The following is a 19538-nucleotide window of genomic DNA, read 5'->3' as shown; positions in this document are numbered from 1 at the left end:
CGGGCGACTTAAAATCAAAAAGAATTAATTTCCGAAAATATAGCGCGGCGAAGTTCAGAGCGGCGCCGGTAGCCCCGCTCGGGCTCATGCCTACCGGCCTAAGATGGCCGCCACCTGTCAACAACGACGAGCGTGGTCGCCGCGATGTTTTGTCCGCGATCTAAAGATCGCGGAGTTTCGTTCGTTTCGACGGGCTCGGGCCGTCGCGCGTGTGTTTCGCTACAATATATATATAGGGTGATTTTGAATAGCATATAAACCCGTGACCAGCGTGTTCGGGACGCGATCTTGAACGAAACTGCAAAGGGATTTTTTTTTCAGAGCCATAGTTTTTAAATGGCAAGCATTAAAATTTGCGCTTTTTGAACCAATAGGAAGACCGCTTTCATCGATAATACGCGATGCCTCAGTTAGACTATACTCACACATCAAAGACGAAGAGTATTGTCTTTCGTTTGAAAGGCAACGTCTCGCGGTACACCTTCCACGCGCAAAGCTTTTGTCCTTCGTGTAGAGTCAGCATGGAAATTAATTGACGATACTGACGTAACTCATGATCGGCTGATGTTTTATTTACGTAGGACAGCTTGCTACTATCGGTTAAAAAGTTTACCGTTGGCCGATAACTACTGCTTTATTATCGTTCAAGACGATAACGTAGGGTTGATTGAAATAAATCGTGACAGCAAAATTAGTATAAGATTTCGTTCAGTATGAGAGGGACCCTAAAACCAGGACGAAGGACGAAGACGAGAGCGAATACGTGAACGAGTACGCGAACGAAAACGAAGACGAGAACAACGACGAGGACGAGAATATGGACGAGGATGAAAACGAACGACAAATATGACGACGAGGATGGGGACGAAAACGAGAACGAGTACGAAGACGAAAACGAGAACGAATACGAAGACGAGTACGAGGACGAAAACGAGAACGAGTACTCGTCCTCGTCCTCGTACTCGTTCTCGTTTTCGTCCTCATACTCCTCTACGTACTCGTCCTCGTCTTCGTACTCGTTCTCGTTTTCGTCCTCGTCTTCGTACTCGTCCTAAGACGAAAACGAGAACGAGAACGAAAACGATTACAAGGACGAGTACGAAGACGAAAACGAGCAACGAAAATACGGACGAAAACCAGCGACGAGTACGAGAACGAGAACGAAAACGATTACGAGGACGAGTACGAATACGAAAACGAACAACGAAAACACGGACGAAAACCAGCGACGAGTACGAGAACGAGAACGAAAACGATTACGAGGATGAAAACGAAAATGAAAACGAACAACGAAAATACGGACGAAAACCAGCGACGAGTACGAGAACGAGAACGAAAACGATTACGAGGACGAGTACGAAGACGAAAACGAGCAACGAAAATGTGGAGGAAAACCAACGACGAGGACGAGGACGGAAACAAAAACAGAGGCAAGAACGAAGACGCGAATGACGACGACGACGAATACGAGGACGAGAATGAACGACGAGAACGGGGATGAAAACGAACGACGAATATGACGACGAGAACGGGGACGAAAATGAGCGAAGAAAATGCGGATGAAAACCAGCGACGAGTACGAGAATGAGAACGAAAACGAGTACGAGGACGAGTACGAAGACGAAGACGAGAACGAGAACGAAATCGATTACGAGAACGAGTACGAAGACGAAAACGAGCAACGAAATAGCGGACGGAAACCAACGACGAGGACGAGGACGGAAACAAAAACAGAGGCGAGAACGAAGACGAGAATGACGACGAGGACGGGGACGAAAATGAACAACTAGGACGAAGACGAGAACGAGGACCACGACGACGATGGGAACGGGAGAGACGACGAGGACGAGAACGAACGACGAGAACGAGGATGAAAACGAACGACGAATATGATGACAAGAACGGGGACGAAAACGTGAAGGAGAACGATGACGAGGACGAGGACGAGAATGACTACGAGGACGATAACGAACAACGAGAACGAGGACTAAAACGAACGACGAATATGACGACAAGGTTGGGAACGAAAATGAATAACGAGGACAAGTACGAAGATGAGAACGAGTACGAGGAGAAAAACGAGAACGAGAACGAAGACGACACCGAGAACGTGTCCTCTATTCGTTATACCTCGTATTCGTCTTCGTACTCGTTCTCGTCTTCGTACTCGTTCTCGTCTTCGTATTCGTTCTCGTCTTCGTACTCGTTCTCGTCTTCGTACTCGTTCACGTCCTCGTACTCGTTCTCGTCTTCGTACTCGTTCACGTCCTCGTACTCGTCTTCGTACTCGTTCTCGTTTTCGTACTCGTTCTCGCTCTCGTTGTTTATTTTGGTTGTTCGTTCTCGTCCTCGTCGTCATTCTTGTCATCGTACTCGTTCTCGTTCTCGTTTTCGTCCTCGTACTCGTCTTCGTATTCGTTCCTGTTTTCGTCTTCGTACTCGTTCCCGTTTTCGTCTTCGTACTCGTTCTCGTTTTCGTCCCCATCCTCGTCGTCATATTCGTCGTTCGTTTTCATCCTCCTCCACATTCTCGTCCTCGTCGTTGTTCTCGTCTTCGTTTTCGTTAACGTAGTCGTTCACGTATTCGCTCTCGTCTTCGTCCTTCATCCTGGTTTTAGGGCCCCTCTCATACTGAACAAAATCTTATATCGTTCTAATTTTTCTGTCACGATTTATTTCAATCAACCCTACGTTATCATCTTGAACGATAAGAAAGCAGTAGTTATCGGCCAACGGTAAAAAAAAAAACATCAGCCGATCATGAGTTACGTCAGTATCGTCAATTAATTTCCATGCTGACTCTACACGAAGGACAAAAGCTTTGCGCGTGGAAGGTGTACCGCGAGACGTTGCCTTTCAAACGAAAGACAATACTCTTCGTCTTTGATGTGTGAGTATAATCTAACTGAGGCATCGCGTATTATCGATGAAAGCGGTCTTCCTATTGGTTCAAAAAGCGCAAATTTTAATGCTTGCCATTTAAAAACTATGGCTCTGAAAAAAAAATCCCTTTGCAGTTTCGTTCAAAATCGCGTCCCGAACACGCTGGTCACGGGTTTATATGCTATTCAAAATCACCCTGTATAAGTAGATATACAACACGGGTTCTGGATATTCTGCTGAGTCATTGTCACGATGACGTCATCATTTCGAACGTTCTAGAACGATGACGTCATCATTTCGAACGTTCTAGAACGATGACGTCATCATTTCGAATGTTCTGGAACGATGACGTCATCATTTCGAAAATTCTGGATACTTTTTTGCTGAGTCATTGTCACGATGACGTCATCATTTCGAATGTTCTGGAACGATGACGTCATCATTTCGAAAGATCTAGAACGTCATTTCAAAATATTCTATGAGACACCATTTCCTGTTTTACCGACTGAAAATTTCGGAAAAAGGTTGGATCTGTAGATGGCGCAATTTGAATCCAACCGAAATGACCAATCAGATGACGTCATTTCGAATGTTCCAGAATGTTTTTGAGAGAAGGGGTAATGGTATAAAGAGGTTGCAAGTTCTAAGCGCAGTTAATAGAGTCATCATGATGAACGCTTCAACACCAGACGAGATAAAGCTTCTGTGTCGTCTTCCACCATACTTCTGTAGCTATGATGATGTTATATCAAAGCATTTCGGAAGTGATTCTCCTGACGGAATATATGATTTTATTCACGATATACTGGAGTTTCAACGAAATTTGGAAAAAGTGAAACAAGAAAAAGTACTTTGTGCACGATGTGATGACATACGTGGATCAATTGAGATTATATACAAACATGTTCGCAGCTTACGCCGTGAAATGGAGAATTTGAAAGAATTTGTAGAGATAATTGCTAATGAAGTAATAATGTAACAAGAATAAAAAAAAAAACACATGAAAACTCATTGTTTTTTATTTATCCTTAAACATTTTCGAACGTTTCTAATTAAATTTTATAATTTGATCATGTAAATGCGGGTGTTTGGGACGGAAAATAATCAATTCCAAGAATTCCTTGATTTTTTTTCATAAAAAAATTTTACATTTTATTAGATTCGATAATACACAAATTATACCAGTTTCTTAACATTGCCACTTATTGGATTATATTCAATAATTCGATCATGTAGAATCAAGCAATATGCTGCGGTTTGAGCTGGAAAAGCACCTGCTGATTCAAATTCCAAACGTATATCCACTGGTCCTGATTTCAGAAACTCGTTTTGTTTCGAACAATCAATCACAATGAGTGGAGCGTATTTAATAAAATCAGCTTTGTTCAACATCGGTTCAGGCTCTTTACCATAATAGGAGGCCTGAAAGCTCGTATACATATCGTACAATAGAGCGAATTGATTATGAGCAATGTCAAGATTCAAATTTCCGTAAGGATAACATTGAGAATTTAGAAATAGTTTAACGTCTCGAAGGTTACAATGATCAAAATGACTCGCGTTTGCATTAGCAGTGCTTTTTCTCGCTGTTTGAAATCCTACTATGACATATCGAGGTTTTTCAAGCTGGGTCGATGTTTTAACGACCCACACGTTTTTTGACGTCATGGGTAGTAGTGGATACTCATACAATTCCCATGTTCGAAAACTCAGTGCTATTGGTGGATCCTTTGCAATGAAGTTGAGTAATGAAATTTTTCGTTGGTCTGAAATTTTTATGTACGGTACCACCCATTCGATTTTCAGCAATGAGATTTTGAATTGCTCAGCTGGAGGAGTCTGCACAACGGCATTGGTATCGTTATTTGATCTCGTGAGAATCAGTTCATGTTTAGCATTAATGATGATTTGATTATAATCCTCAGCAAATCCCAGTATCAATGACAATGGAATACATAGGTCAAAGTAACCATCATTATCGATTAATGTACTCTCATCGTTACTCAACCAGCCAGCATTTTCCATCACAGACATTTGTTCAGGACTCTGAGACACGTAATTCTTCATAAGTGTTGTGAGACCGACATTTTTGTTACGATCAATTTCAATAGCATTGAGTTCATAACGTATTTCTTCGAACATATGGCAGATGGCGTTGTTAACTAATTTTGTATTTTGAACAGCATTTCCATCAACTTTCGTTAGTCTACCATAAACATGTAGAAAGCTTCTACTTGGTAGGAGACACAAGTCCTGATGTTGAACGGCGATTCGAATTTCATTGTTGTTATTAAAAGTTGCCGATGCGAATGGTTGATGTGAGTGAAGTTCATAGTGCGCAATAGATTCATCAAAGATAATAGGTTTCTGTATTTCTAGAATTTTCTCCATGGTACAAAGCAAACTACAATAACACCGCAGATATGAATTTTTACTTTTCTCTTCTTCCAACTGCTCGAATTGTCAGACCCAATTTTTTCAGAAACTGAATGTTTGGACGTGTTAGATTTTTGAGAGATCTTGGGATTGGTTCTCTCGGATGTGTAACCGTCTTGAGAGATGTTCGATGACTGATTGGTTCTCGACATCTTGATTCACTCTTATAGTTTCGTACAACTCTTGTATCAAAAACTATTCCCATTATGCTGATTTTACATGTAATCGTATTGTTATAATTTCTCCTCGAAAATTTACCAATTGACCGTCTTGATCCACAAGTTTAAGTTGTAGATGATCTATTGACTGTACGGCTATTGGAAGATAAATGACGTGTGACGGTACTTCAACGATCTTATATCCCGGTGGAACGACTGGGAAAAATTCATGGATCGTATGTACTCGTTGTGCATTGATATATGCACCCGTGCTAATGTTGCACTCGACTCGTAGCGAATTAATTTTGAGAATCGTTACCGGTAACTCTGATTTGTGTATTTTATTGGCTTCTAGTCTGCGTGGGGTGAAGCCTAGCAGACGCCCAATCGAATCATTGGGTATAAAATTGATTTGTTGATTGCACTTGATCTCGCTGCACAGAGTATTGTTGTTCGGTCTTAGACTAATGGAGATATTCTTATCTGAAAGTGTACTTTGTAAGTAACGCTCGATGTCCTCAATTTCATAGCTCCCAGTGGGTATTGTGATGACTTCCTGCCCTACATAAAATTTGTTATTCCCCACATCGATATTGGGAATTGAGTTAAATGTGAGCAGTTCTACGAGCCCGAGAGTGTAGTTCTTGAATGGTGATAGTTCAATAGGTGGGAAATAGTGAGCCTCTAGAATAGAGCTCGTTCCCGAGAGAGTCAATGTGAAAGAATCACTCATGATAGTTGACGTTTAACTGGTACTTCACGTATTGTGAGATACTTTTTATAGTTCATTATTAAGAAATTTAAGACACAGGTGACCACACACCACTGTATCATAATCTTGATAATTTTTATAATTGTATTTGACAATGCTACCAACACCGAGATATTTCATGAGATCTTGCGGTGGTTGAAGATTTCCAAAGCTATCAAAGTAAACGACGTTATGATTGATTTTTTTGTATGCAACCCAGTGTGTGCCAGGACCATACTTATCATCCAAATTGACAACGACAGATTCGTACTTTCGTGGTCCATTCCGTGGTAACGCGTTTCTCATATAAACTCCACGGAAATGTGGAATTTTCATAGCTTTGGCATATTTTGTGATATCTGTATCGGTGAGTGCTCGGTGTGGTAGCCTTATAGGTTTTTTGTTGGGTAGGGTTTCAGATGCAATCCCAGACCTTTTTTGTAGGGTTTCAGGTAGAGTCCTTTACCCAAAGCAATAGATTCCATAGTCTCATTGTGTCGTCTACTTTCTTCCAATTGACGTTTCGCAGCTCGCGCATCATTTATGGCTTTTGTTATACCCGCTGCACCCCCCGCAAGAGCCCCTGTTGCACTTAGCCCAGCAAACAGTGGTATGAGAAATGGTAGCAAACCCCCAATTTTCTCGGGTACTCGTAGGATCCGAGGTGATTGAAATTTGTTCTTTCCACCCGCTTTTTTCACAACATCACGAGCACTTTTTAGTGCCGTTCTGATAGGATCAACCGTTCCAGGACGTATTGACATTTTAGCTGCATCAACGATCCGTTTGAACGCTATCTTTTTCATATTAGGTTTCACTTGCATCCTCTTTGCACCTGAACTGAATGTCCGCCCCTTCACACCCAGACCGAGTTTGGTTTTAGCCTTCATGATATTCGCAACGCCCAAAGCTGCAGCTTTTTCACCGAAATTTGCGTCTTTTGCAAAAACACGCTGCCAAGCTTTGTCGTGGAGTACTCTGTCCGCTGCGTGTCGAGCGTCGATGTTTTCTCGATTTTTCGAATACGCAATGTCGTGCTCTTTGCAAGCCGCGTCGAGCGCATTAATTCCCGGATCACCTCGTTCAAGTCTCTGTTTCAGTTTAGTACCAGGACCACAATATTGATAGCCAGGTAAATGTAGTTCAACCGGAAGTTTATTGATGAGATCGTTGATAAGTCCTTTTCCACGTTTCTTCCGACGCTCGATCATTACTGAGGAGATACCGTTTTTAGACATCCTATTTATACTTTTTTTTCTCATCACCTACTGCACCATATTTTCCAGGCTGAACGCTTCCTGAAAATGGCTCACTGCCTGTTATTGTTTTAGCTTCCCAGTCAGATTTCTTAGTTCCACGATAAAATTGATCTTTCAAGTATTCCTTCATGCTCTGAGTTATGGGATTTTTATCTCGATTATCCATTTTCGTGTGTATGTATCGAAAGTTCGATGACAACTGAGAAATGTCTTTATAAGCGACGTACTTATATCTATTTCTCTCAGTCATGATCATGATGAGGTTTAATAATCAACCAATCAAATTATCTATAAAGAATTTTGATGAGTTCGTGCAACACGATGCTAAGAATAAACGTCATGGGGAGCTGTTACCAAGTAGTATACGTGCAGTATTTTGTGGTCCATCGAATTGTGGCAAGACCAACGCGCTTCTCACCCTCATTACACATCCCAACGGTTTGAGATTTGAGAATGTGTATGTGTATTCAAAGTCTTTGAATCAGCCAAAGTACATATTTCTCAAACGCTTACTCGAATCTGTGCAAGGAGTGAAATATTTTCCCTTCACCGATCACGAGCTAGTAATCAAACCGGAAGAAGCTCAACCAAATTCCCTCATGATTTTCGATGATATCGCTTGTGAAAAACAGGACAATGTGAGAGCATTTTTCTGCATGGGACGACACAAAGACGTAGACTGCTTTTACCTCTGCCAAACGTATGCACGTATCCCAAAACATCTCGTTCGTGATAATATCAATTTACTGGTTATTTTTAAGCAAGATGAAATGAATTTGAAACATATATACGATGATCACGTAAATACCGACATGTCTTACAAACAATTTAAAAGTTTATGTTCAAAGTGCTGGAATGATAATAAATATGGGTTCGTGGTAATAGACAAGGATAGTGAATTGAACAAGGGTCGTTACAGGAGAGGATTCGATTGCTTTATATATTTATAATTTCAAACTTTATCGCACAGTTGAAATGCAACCTTAAAAGTGTGAATATGCACAGAGCCGAGCTGAATAAGGAAAAAAACATTTTACGCCGAATTGCCAGCGCGAGCGATGCGATTCGACGAAAACACAAAATGTTGAAATTGGGGAAAATGACGGCTGAGAAAGCCATGAGTGAAATTTTCAAACCCGTAATGAATCCTTTGGAGAAGTTGGTTGATCAGTCAGTAAAACAGGAATCAGCTATCAAGAAAGAACCGAATGAGGAGTCTTCCGTGAAAAAAGAAGATGAATTTATCGATAACGAAGATGATGAATTCGAACGTTCGTTTCAAACGGCTCACGGGGATATCTCGGAAGAGGATATTAGTTTTGAGGATGATGATGATAGTATTAAACGTGATGATTTGTCTCAAAATTACTTAAATATGTTTGACACGGTGGAAAAGAAAGAGCTGGATACATCGTATGGAGTACGAAAATTACAGGGAAATCGTTTAATGATCGGAAATTCACCAATTACGTTTGAGCGAAATATTATTCGTATCGGTGATAAGACTTTTGATCAAAGTGAGGGTTTATTGGAATTACTGTTTAAAAAATCCCCCGATGAATCTCGAATAACGACAAACGATAGAGAAAATTATCGCAAAATTCTCAATTCGACAAACGCTTATAGAAAACATTATATTCATGATCACGCAATTCGCAATGATAATAGTAGAAAATTCAAAAATATAATTGCTCAAATGATTGATTCACCGATGAGAAAATCCTCACCAACGCGACATTCGGAACGATTGGGTAAAACCTTACCGCGGTATAAAATTTTCAAAAGAAATAGTACCCTGGATTACGTTTATTGGGATGACCCTAATGAGCTGGTTGATAGACTGCGTCTTCTTTATGCTTCACAAGTTGCAGGCAATGCAAGTCACGTCAATGAAATAATTTCCATCATCGAGGAATTGCGTGAGGCTCAAATTATTTATTAGGTAGTACACACACTACTCGAGTTCAGTTAAATCATGAGTGTCGACGTGTTTGGACGACAATTGTCGAATAAGAGTGTTTCTCCGGGGAGCCGTGGTCCTCCTGGTAATGGATTTAAAATTACGCTCGATGGTCAATATGATATAGATAATAAGAGATTGTGTAATCTTGCTGAGCCTAAACTCGAGAATGATGCTGTTACTGTACGATTAATGCAAAATTTTGTTAAACAAGAAGTACGTCTCGTGTATACAATTACATCTTCCATGCGAAACCAGCTGGATGATCATGAAACCATGATTCGAGCTCTCGAAAACAATTTTAATGACAACTTAAACACCCAACGTATTAATCAGGATACACTAGCAGAATTGACGATGCGTAATTCTGAAATCATTGCACAATTGGAAGACAGACTGATAGCATTGGAAAAAATCCATAATATAAGCCAAAAACATCGAGTTGATGATAGCGAACTTTCAGACAAAAATAAACGAGAAACGAATCGTGAATCCGAGCATTTCGCAATTTTCAAGTAATTTTGGACCAACGCACTAGAATGAGTGAGAAGAAAAGAGTGGTGGTGGAAGAGCTTCACAGACCTGCCAGAAGAAACTATCCTCGTCGTCGTGTGGATATTCGAGGATTAGATGAAACTTGGCAGGCAGATCTCGTGGATATGACTGCGTATGCGCGATACAACAACGGTTACAAATATTTACTTACGATCATTGATATATTTTCAAAGTATGCTTGGGCGATGCCGATCAAGAGTAAGAATGGCAGAGATGTATCGAATGCTCTAGCAACTATACTTGCCGAGGGTCGCGTACCAAAAAAATTACATGTCGATCGTGGTAAAGAATTTTATAATAATGAATTCAAAGCCCTCCTACAACGTTATAATATTAAATTATACTCTACATTTAGCAATATGAAAGCATCAATATGCGAACGTTTCAATCGCACCGTGAAAAGTAAAATGTGGAAACAATTTAGTTTGCGAGGTACGTACAAATGGATAGACATTTTGGATGATCTGATTTCAAGTTACAATGACAGCAAACATCGAACAATAAAGTTGAAACCTAAAGATGTAAACGTTCAAAATGAGAAAAAAATTCTACGCAATATTTATGGAGTTTATCGCGTGAGTGGTACGCAAAAAGTAAAGTTTAAAGTTGGTGATAGAGTCCGAATCAGCAAGTACAAGCATGTTTTCGAAAAAGGTTATACACCCAACTGGACAACCGAAATATTTACCATAAGTATGATACAAAATACCGATCCTGTTACATATAAACTTGTGGACTACCAGAATCAACCAATTGAAGGTGGTTTCTATCAAGAAGAGCTCACAAAAGTCAAATATCCGGATATTTACCTTGTGGAAAAAATAGTGCGAAAACGTGGAAATAAACTGCTCGTCAAATGGCTAGGTTTCGACAATTCACACAATACATGGATAAATGAATCAGATTTGTAAAGGTTTTTTGAATAAATACACACACACATACAAAAATGAGTTTTTTTTATTTTTTCTTATAACCATATGGTACAGTATCCGTTGTGTGAGGTAACAGAATTCTTTTATCATCTTGCCAGCTCAAAGCTAATTTTTTCTGTTTTATCGTATAAACCTCATGTTTCTGACTCTGAATTAAATATTGATGTTTTATCGAATCGTGGTGATCAAATAAACATTTTTTATAATCTTCAAATGTTATTGTTTTCAATGTTGATCCTTTAATTCCTTTAGCCTTCTTTCTATCCCCATTCTCACTGAAAACCTTAAATGCGTATAATTTCGCTCGTAATCCAATAAATTCCTCGATTATTTTGCTATTCATTTCATCTTTCATCAAACCAAGAACTTTTTTATTCACTAGAGGAATTCCATAAACGTTATTGATGGGGTAATCGGAAGTGTCAAATTTTTGCAAATCTCGTTTGATATAATCATAAATGTTAGGAACAGTGAAATGATATAGAAGACTATCTGTATCGGTATACATGAGCTTTGCTTGATTTCCGAATGTTTTCTTGATATAATTGTAGTGGAAATCGTAAATGTATGTTTTCGATAGATCGAGAACCGAAAATCCAACGTAAATGGGTTTATTGAAAAGTACTTTGGTGCGATCCATCTCGATTATAACCATATCATTGTCAAATACTGTACAACTATGGAAATTTGGTTTTGCAATGAGAGCTTTTGCTCCATACCTTCCCTCCCACTTTGTCACGATTCTTACATCTTTATGTTTTCTCACATTTTCCATTGTTTTTCCAAAAACTGCGTTGTTCCTTAATTTATAAAAGTTTTTTTCAAATTCATTATTGGATTTTTTTCGCAATTCTGTATTTAAATCTATGTATTTTTTCAGCCATGGAGCTTGGTTAAATTTTAGAATTCTGTGAATTTTGGTTAGTTTCATTCCCAGGTTTAAATATTGTTTTAAATTTCGATAATGTAGTATATATCTATGTTTGGAATGAAGTGTCGTTATCAATTTTGATTGTTTACTATTGGGTGGTGTGTAATGTTCCGGACAAAGTGGGAGATCTTTATGTAGCTCGAAAAGTTCTTCAGGGTATTCCAAGTCTACTTCGAGTATGTAACCAATAGGCGAATCATCTGGAACGTTGAATATATCTATATGTGATATCCATTCGAAACCATCATAGGGTAAAAACAGACTCATAGCTCCACCGTAGAGATTATTCACATCAAAGTACATGAGATATGTTTCCTCTTTGCTTGGATCGAATTTTTCATTCATGTATCTATTGTTTGCTTGAGCATATCGGTTCGAGCACTGTGCTACTCCACCGCGAAGACCACTCTCGATAAACAAAATTTTCTCAACATCAGTGAGAAGCTCAAGCTCCACCCCGGTACACTTGAGCATCGCAACAAAAGCAAGCCCCGGAGCCGTGAAATAATGCAGAGGGTCCAATTTGTAAGTAGAAAAGCAGTTGCGTCGAAAATTTTCAAATATGTCAGCCAAAAGCAGTACATCAGTTTTCAAATATAAATCCGAATATTCAGCTAATGAGGTGATTTTGAACGCATTCCAAACTTTCATTGCATGATCGTAGTCTTGGTCGGAGATTTCCTCGTTGTTGAGTTTTGAATAAAAATGCTCTTTTGATGGCAACTGCTTTTCATCGAGTTTTTCCCAAGAATCAATGTATTCATAAGGAAATACTCCCTTTCTTGAGAGCATTTTGAACTCCTCCACACTATTACAGTGTTTTCGGGTAATCGATTTATCAGGGTCATTCAGGTAAGATGACAATTTGTCAAGACTGCTTGGCATGAACCTGAATGAATCGATGAAGCGTAAATTTACATTTGTGCCTGAGACGTATTTTGTGAAAGAAATATATCTATCTTTATTAATTGGAAGAAGTTTAACCGTACCATCGAATCGTGTAGCCAGAGATTTAATGAGAAAATGTGAGTCGTAGCCGGAGAGATTGTGAAAAACTATTGGAATGGTGTGGGACTTGGTATAGTTCAAATTACACCCTTGATGCGCAGCACCGCGATACTTACCAGTAAAATGACAATGATCACGGTGCTTCACATCAGTGTGAGTGAATGGCTGCTCACAGATATGACACATTTCAGCATTTTTATACGCTATTTTTTCGTTGGTTGTGAGCGGTTTCATAGGCAAGATATTATTCACACGAGAATCAACCATTTGCGCTATTAACAATAATTGATCGATGAACCACTCGATACAATCAGATCCACGTTTTATTGCAAAATTTGAGAGCGTCTCGTCAAAGGCACATTGTAAATAATACGCTACACTGTGTGGGACATGCTTTTGACACTGTATATCATTTCCAGTTGGTTCGAGAATACTCTCGAGATCGGCATACACAACGAATGGTACTGATTCTTTGTACCGATAATTTTTGAATTTCAATATTTTGTTTTCTTCGTCCGGTAACACCATTTTCGCCTTATTTAGACTCAAGCAATCGCGTTTATGATTTTCAAAAGACTGTTGAAGATAAAAATGGTTTAAACAGTTATCACAGAACCATGTGCGTTGATTATAATTTGTTACCTGTGAACTCAGTAGACGCGACAAATTACGAATCCAAGCAAAGTGATAAATTGGTTGGAAATTGTTCTCATCATCTACTTCCATACCAATATTACTCGCCACCATGAGAAGGTGAATCGTTGGTTTTTCCGATTTATTTTTGCTCAAGTATAACGGTACAATTTCACTTTTTTGTTTGCATTTTTCAATACCATATACGTTGATTGTCAAATTATTCATTTTTTCAAATTTAGGAATACTGTTTAAGGTAATTGGAAAGTTTATACCGTCATGCTTGAGCTCTGATAAATATTGGGAGTATGAACTAAGTTTATCTACATTATCATGCATTGGATGAAGGGCTGCTGTCACAGCCCACAGAAAACAAAATTCATCATTGTTTTTTATATTTACGACAGCCTTCTTCTTCTGTATGTCGTGAGGCAACGTAACAAATGTTGACAAAGCTCCACGCAACGGTAAGTACTGATTGATATTGACTACGAGGTTTATGATTTCACGCAACGACCAACCGGAATCACGTTCTTGAAATTCCTCAATTTTCGTCAACAGCTGATCCGTTACATTTTCATCGAACCATCTTTTAATGTCTGTAGCGGCAAGGATTGCTTCGTTTCTAGTATTGAAAAATTTCTTCTCTTCGATTATTTCACCATTTTTCATTGTAGAAAATTCACACGCCAATACAACGTTCACTTTCAGATTTCCAACTTTTTGTATTAAATTTGCTAATCTTTTGACTGTGGATACTTTTGCATCGTACAGGAATGATCTCAGATCCTTGTGAAGGAGATTCACCACTGCACCGGTTCGGATACGACTGTTAAAAGCTGTTTCGAGATCTACCCAGCGAATACGATCAGTCGTTTTTTCACGCGCGCCAATATTTCCACCACGTCTCTGATCATTCTTGAATTTTTCACGCAATGATATGAGCAATGATATAGTTGTTTGAATTTTCGTTTTTTCACCACTCGATAGATCACAATTTTTCAATATTTTATTTAATAATTTGATATTACGAGTTCCATATTTCATCCATTTATCTACTTGATCACCGGATGCATTTTTTAATAATTTATAGGCTTTTTTCATCAAGCTTATTAGTTGCAAACACTTTTTTGATTCCATTGTGTATAGATCATAATTGTGCACAGGGTAGGAAATCAATGAAGAATCACACGAATACCGCTCTATTTATACTCGAGCATGAGCAGAGATTTCAATGGAAAAATGATTAACCGAAAAAAAAATCTAGGAATAATCCTTATCTGATTAGTATATTCCAGAATGTGTGAGTAGATGGCAGCATTCACGATGGAAAATATAACTCATGATAAATAATATCAATAGAATATTCTGGATCATTCGGGATAGATGATGTCATTCGTAAAAAATTCAGGAAGAAGGGGTAGATGAGTATAAAAGGCTGAATTTTTCATGATGTCCATCAGTCAAATGCGAGATCGAAATAAGGATCGTCGAGAGTTAAAAACGAGAATCGAATTATTTTTGAAAAATATTCAAGAACTTCGAAAGCTCATTCAATTGAAAAGTGATACAAACAATCTCACAAGAAAGTTGTCACAATTATATTTATATCAAGAACAGTGATCTCAGTAATATGGATTTGTCGGTAATCAACAAAGTCAGTCGCATGGATAATTTCCTGCCAACGAAGAAGTTCGTAGATTTGGAGCCTGGAAAAATCTACAAAATCACCGGGTTGAAGCAAATAAATACAACATTCGGAGGACAAGTCACAATGGAACTTGAGAACGAATTTCAAGTATTTCTACCAGCCAGAATCACCAAAGCATTCCAAGAACATCCAGAGGAATTTCAAAAAATGACTCAAGCATCTATCGGAAATCATCTTCATGTGCGCCCTTTGGGTGGAAAATATAATCAGTGTGAATTTATTTATATGTAAAAACATTTATTTTCATGTAAACATTTTTATTTCCATGCAAAATTGTTGAAAAATGTATAACAACAATCAACGAATAAAAATGTAAAAAACATATTTTCGTATCATCTTTTCTTAAGAATATAAAAAATATACTAAAAGTTACGGAACAGCTGTGTGAATTTGAGTATTCGGACTGGTGATAGGTTGAATAAGGATGGGTATAGAAAACAACCTCGGGAGTGCATCGTTGCTCTGTTTACATACGGAGCGTGACGGATTCTGTTTTCATCATCTGTTGAGATAAGGATGTATATAGAATCGTATGTATGTATATCGAATGTATATAGGATGTATATAGATCGAGAATTAAATTCTTTTATTGAATGATAGACTACTACTTGAATGATAGACGCTGCGTGCGTGCGTATGTGTCCAAAGATGAAATTATTGTGAAATAAAGGAAGGTTATAATTTTGGAATAATATACCCAGTACACACGATAAACATTTAATTTTACCATATTTATTGAAAAACAATTTTTTATAATTATAAAGGATGGTAAAAACCTTTTTATTGTAGTAATGATTTAAGTATCATATACATGATGAAATATTTTTTTTTTTGTAAAAAGTAGTTTTTTTGAGTTAAAATAACTTTATAAAAAAATTCTGATACTCGTTCCCGATGATACTATGATGGGATGATGATGATGATAATTCTGATCACGATCGTGGTATTGGAACCGCAGTTGATGACGATACTGAAAAAAAACACAGAAACATATATTAATTTCTAGTTAATTTGATTGAAATTATAATTCTTAACCTTTCGTCTGTAAACCTAGATCGTTCGTTAACAAGAATAACTTTAACTCTTTAACCTATGACTTTATATTGAATATAAAATTTATGAGAAAAATTAAATTTTCAAATAATTAATAGAAACGTGAACGATCCACGTTTACAGATGGAACGTGTAGAAAAAATGTTACAGACAAGATAATAGAAAAAAATGTGGTTACTTACCATGTTTAATTTAGAACGGTTACATCGTCATCATCGTCGTTGTCCTTCTCGTTTCCCTTGTCTTTGTTATCGTTGCTGTCATCTAGGACAATTACGTCGTCGTCGTCGTTGTCATTCTCATTCTCCTTGTCTGTGTTATCGTTGTTGTCGTTGTTGTCGTTGTTGTCATCGTCATTGTCGTCGAAGAGATTTTTTGGCACGAACCAGTATTCACCGAAATGGAATTCAACCAGTTGCGCCTCTATCCCCGCGATTCTTACTGATACATCGTTTTCAGCCACGATGTATGATCGGAGTGCTCGCCGTAAAATGCTCTCCAATACATCCCTTGAACACGCTGACAACCATTGTCGCGGTACGCTGACCGCAACGACTGTTGTACGAGTTGATGATGATACTTCCATAATCTTTAACATTTAAATGAAAACTTATAGAAATAGAATTTTTAAATCCTCTTAAAATCAATTGTTTATTACAATTAATTCAGAATCACGTTGAAAATTATTTTTGGATTAACAATCACTCCACACAATTGATGTTTGAAGACTTTAAAAAGGTTACACACGAAATATTACTCACTGATTATAATGTTGGCTGTTCGGTGACTCTCAGCGATTGATGGGTCCGTCTTGGCGATGTGTCGCTTTATATAGTCTCAAATGTTTATGTTTATGTTTAATGCTTCGAGAAAGATTCAACTACGACTTACACAAATTCTCATTAAATTCTTTCAAAAATTAATTATAACATTGAATTAGTTTTTAATATAAATATTCAGACTTCTTTACAAAATGTTCTCTTTGAATCAAGTAAAATGGTAGGTTACTTTAGATACTTTTCACAAAATTGTTCGACTAATTCTAGAAATTTCTTCATATACTTCTATAAGAATATCGAGAACATTCGAATAAATAAATTTCAAAATAATATGCAAAATAAAAAATTACTTTAACAAACAATATATATTATGCTTTTAATGATAAAAGTGATCCAATACTCGCAATCAAAAATTGTTTTTAAATGGAAAAAATGATATTTTATTAAAATAGAACATTTTCTTAGCGATAGATGGTTCTGGAAGTTTCTACAAAACTATGTATCAGTAAGAATATTCAATAAATAATAATTTCAAATTCAGATGCATTTCCAAAGATTTTTTTTTTTAATATTATTTCTATTTACAAATTATAATTGCAAAACATTTTTTATAAAAGATATTTCACATAAAACATTATTTTAAACAATTAGTATACTAATAATTGCGTAATGCATATTTCGTGAGTCTCGTGACACTGGACCACGCAAAAGAAGATCGGGTTACAGGAGATAAGACGCTCTACTGCTGAAAAACATGTGTTATAAACGTATTTGAATAAGCAGGTAATAATTCGAAATTTTTTCTTGAATCATAGAGCAAACTTGATTATACATACTTACGTCACTCGGTGACCCCCAGAAAAATATAAATAATTACTTTTTCTCCACGTGGTAGGGGCATCCGCAGAGCATCATGTTACAAGCATGCTCAAACTATCACGGATTTGTTGTTCTATAGTGCGACTCATAACTGAGGTCATATTTAAAAGATGAGTTATTTCTTTCTTAATCAGTAATTGATATTTCTCTCTTTTTATCAGCACTATTGTTAGATTTCAAAAACTTGAAAACATTTATGTATATTCATCATACAGATTTTCAGAAAAAAATTGACATTTGAGACAATTTATGATTAATGGTATAGGTCCATCGAATTCGTCGGTATCCATTTTTTGATAGTGTTTTCGACATTGGCGATAACTCATGAAATCCTCATCGATGCGCCATTCTTTAGGAAGTCTGTCCCATACGTCGTCAATGTCCTTCCATGCGTAAGTTAGAATAAATTCTTGAGGAAGACAAGCGATATCCTCCGTCTTCATTGCTCTCAGACTTCCCAATGTAGCGAAGATTCTTAAGGATCGTGGAAATGATGAATTTTCAACACCATGCTTCAAATACCATTCCTTCAAACGTTGAACATTTTCAAAGGCACAATTGTATTCGCGTACCCCATTGTGATACTTGTAATGCTGATATATTGGCGTGGGTAATTTTCGCAATGCGGGGCAACCCAAATCCTCCATATTAATTATCAACTTTGAATCTCCTAGAATATCTGTGATCCATTGCTGTTTTTCCAACCCTTTCACATAAACTAAATTCACATTTTTTAAAATAATGTCAAATACGTTCTTTAATTCATCATAAGGAATATCACCAGCATTCCATGGGATACCGTGATGGTTACGTTCACACCACTTATTCTGACTCTTATATTTGGCTGGCAAACTATCCCATTCACATGGAGGCTTAACTAGAAAGCATCCAAACTCCTCGTAAGCTTCCGCATTGGGATAAATTTTAATGACGGCTAGTTCTTTCAATATGAAATTATTGATAGGCATCTTGAAACCTTGCAAATCTAAAATGGCTTCCATTGCTCAGCTTATTTTTTACAGTATCGTAATGCTCAAGGGTTCAGCATAAAGTGACGATGAGGGGTAAAATCTCCTTTTATAGGATACACCCCCACTATGACACACATTTTTCCAGAATTTTAAAATCGGGATGACGTCATCAATCAGATTTAAAAATTCTTGGAATGTATCAGGAGCGACTATTAGCTGTGGCATCTATGATTCCAACATTTTTCCGAAATTTTCAGTCGGTAAAACAGGAAATGGTGTCTCATAGAATATTTTGAAATGACGTTCTAGAACTTTCGAAATGACGTCATCGTTCTAGAAGGTTCGAAAGTCATCGTTCCACAGGATGACGTCATCGTTCCAGAACATTCGAAATGATGACGTCATCGTGACAATGACTCAGCAAAAAAGTATCCAGAATTTTTGAAATGATGACGTCATCGTTCCAGAATTTTCGAAATGATGACGTCATCGTTCCAGAACGTTCGAAATGATGACGTCATCGTTCTAGAACGTTCGAAATGATGACGTCATCGTGACAATGACTCAGCAGAATATCCAGAACCCGTGTTGTATATCTACTTGTATATATATATATAAGTGTTTCAAACCATGATTGCA

General features: G+C 37.5%; 3 protein-coding genes across 4 annotated transcripts; all 3 read right to left on the bottom strand.

Annotated features, from left to right (window-relative positions):
* Positions 1-4059: 4059 nt before the first annotated feature.
* On the bottom strand, positions 4060-5274 carry LOC122406343 (uncharacterized). Its single transcript, XM_043411741.1, has one exon. The coding sequence runs from the start codon at positions 5272-5274 to the stop codon at positions 4060-4062; it is 1215 nt and encodes a 404-aa protein (XP_043267676.1).
* Positions 5275-11834: 6560 nt separating this feature from the next.
* LOC122406342 (uncharacterized) lies at positions 11835-13401 on the bottom strand. Its single transcript, XM_043411740.1, has 2 exons — positions 11955-13401; positions 11835-11842 (listed from the first exon to the last, which is right to left on the bottom strand). The coding sequence occupies exons 1-2, from the start codon at positions 13399-13401 to the stop codon at positions 11835-11837; spliced, it is 1455 nt and encodes a 484-aa protein (XP_043267675.1).
* Positions 13402-16086: 2685 nt separating this feature from the next.
* Positions 16087-17324, bottom strand: LOC122406445 (skeletal aspartic acid-rich protein 1-like). Of its 2 annotated transcripts, XR_006259963.1 has the most exons (3): positions 17032-17324; positions 16453-16859; positions 16087-16187 (listed from the first exon to the last, which is right to left on the bottom strand). XR_006259963.1 is itself a non-coding variant. In XM_043411895.1 (2 exons), exon 1 carries the CDS (start codon positions 16866-16868, stop codon positions 16458-16460), a length of 411 nt encoding a protein of 136 aa, XP_043267830.1. In that variant the 5' UTR covers positions 16869-17324; the 3' UTR covers positions 16087-16187; positions 16453-16457. The 2 variants fall into 2 exon arrangements, 1 of the variants encoding a protein (XP_043267830.1); XM_043411895.1 differs by having other exon boundaries at positions 16453-17324.
* Positions 17325-19538: the final 2214 nt, after the last annotated feature.

This window comes from Venturia canescens, chromosome 2 (genome assembly GCF_019457755.1).
Source record: "Venturia canescens isolate UGA chromosome 2, ASM1945775v1, whole genome shotgun sequence".
In the NCBI taxonomy this organism is placed as follows: Eukaryota; Metazoa; Arthropoda; class Insecta; order Hymenoptera; family Ichneumonidae; genus Venturia; species Venturia canescens.
This window is presented reverse-complemented; position numbering and strand designations above follow the sequence as displayed.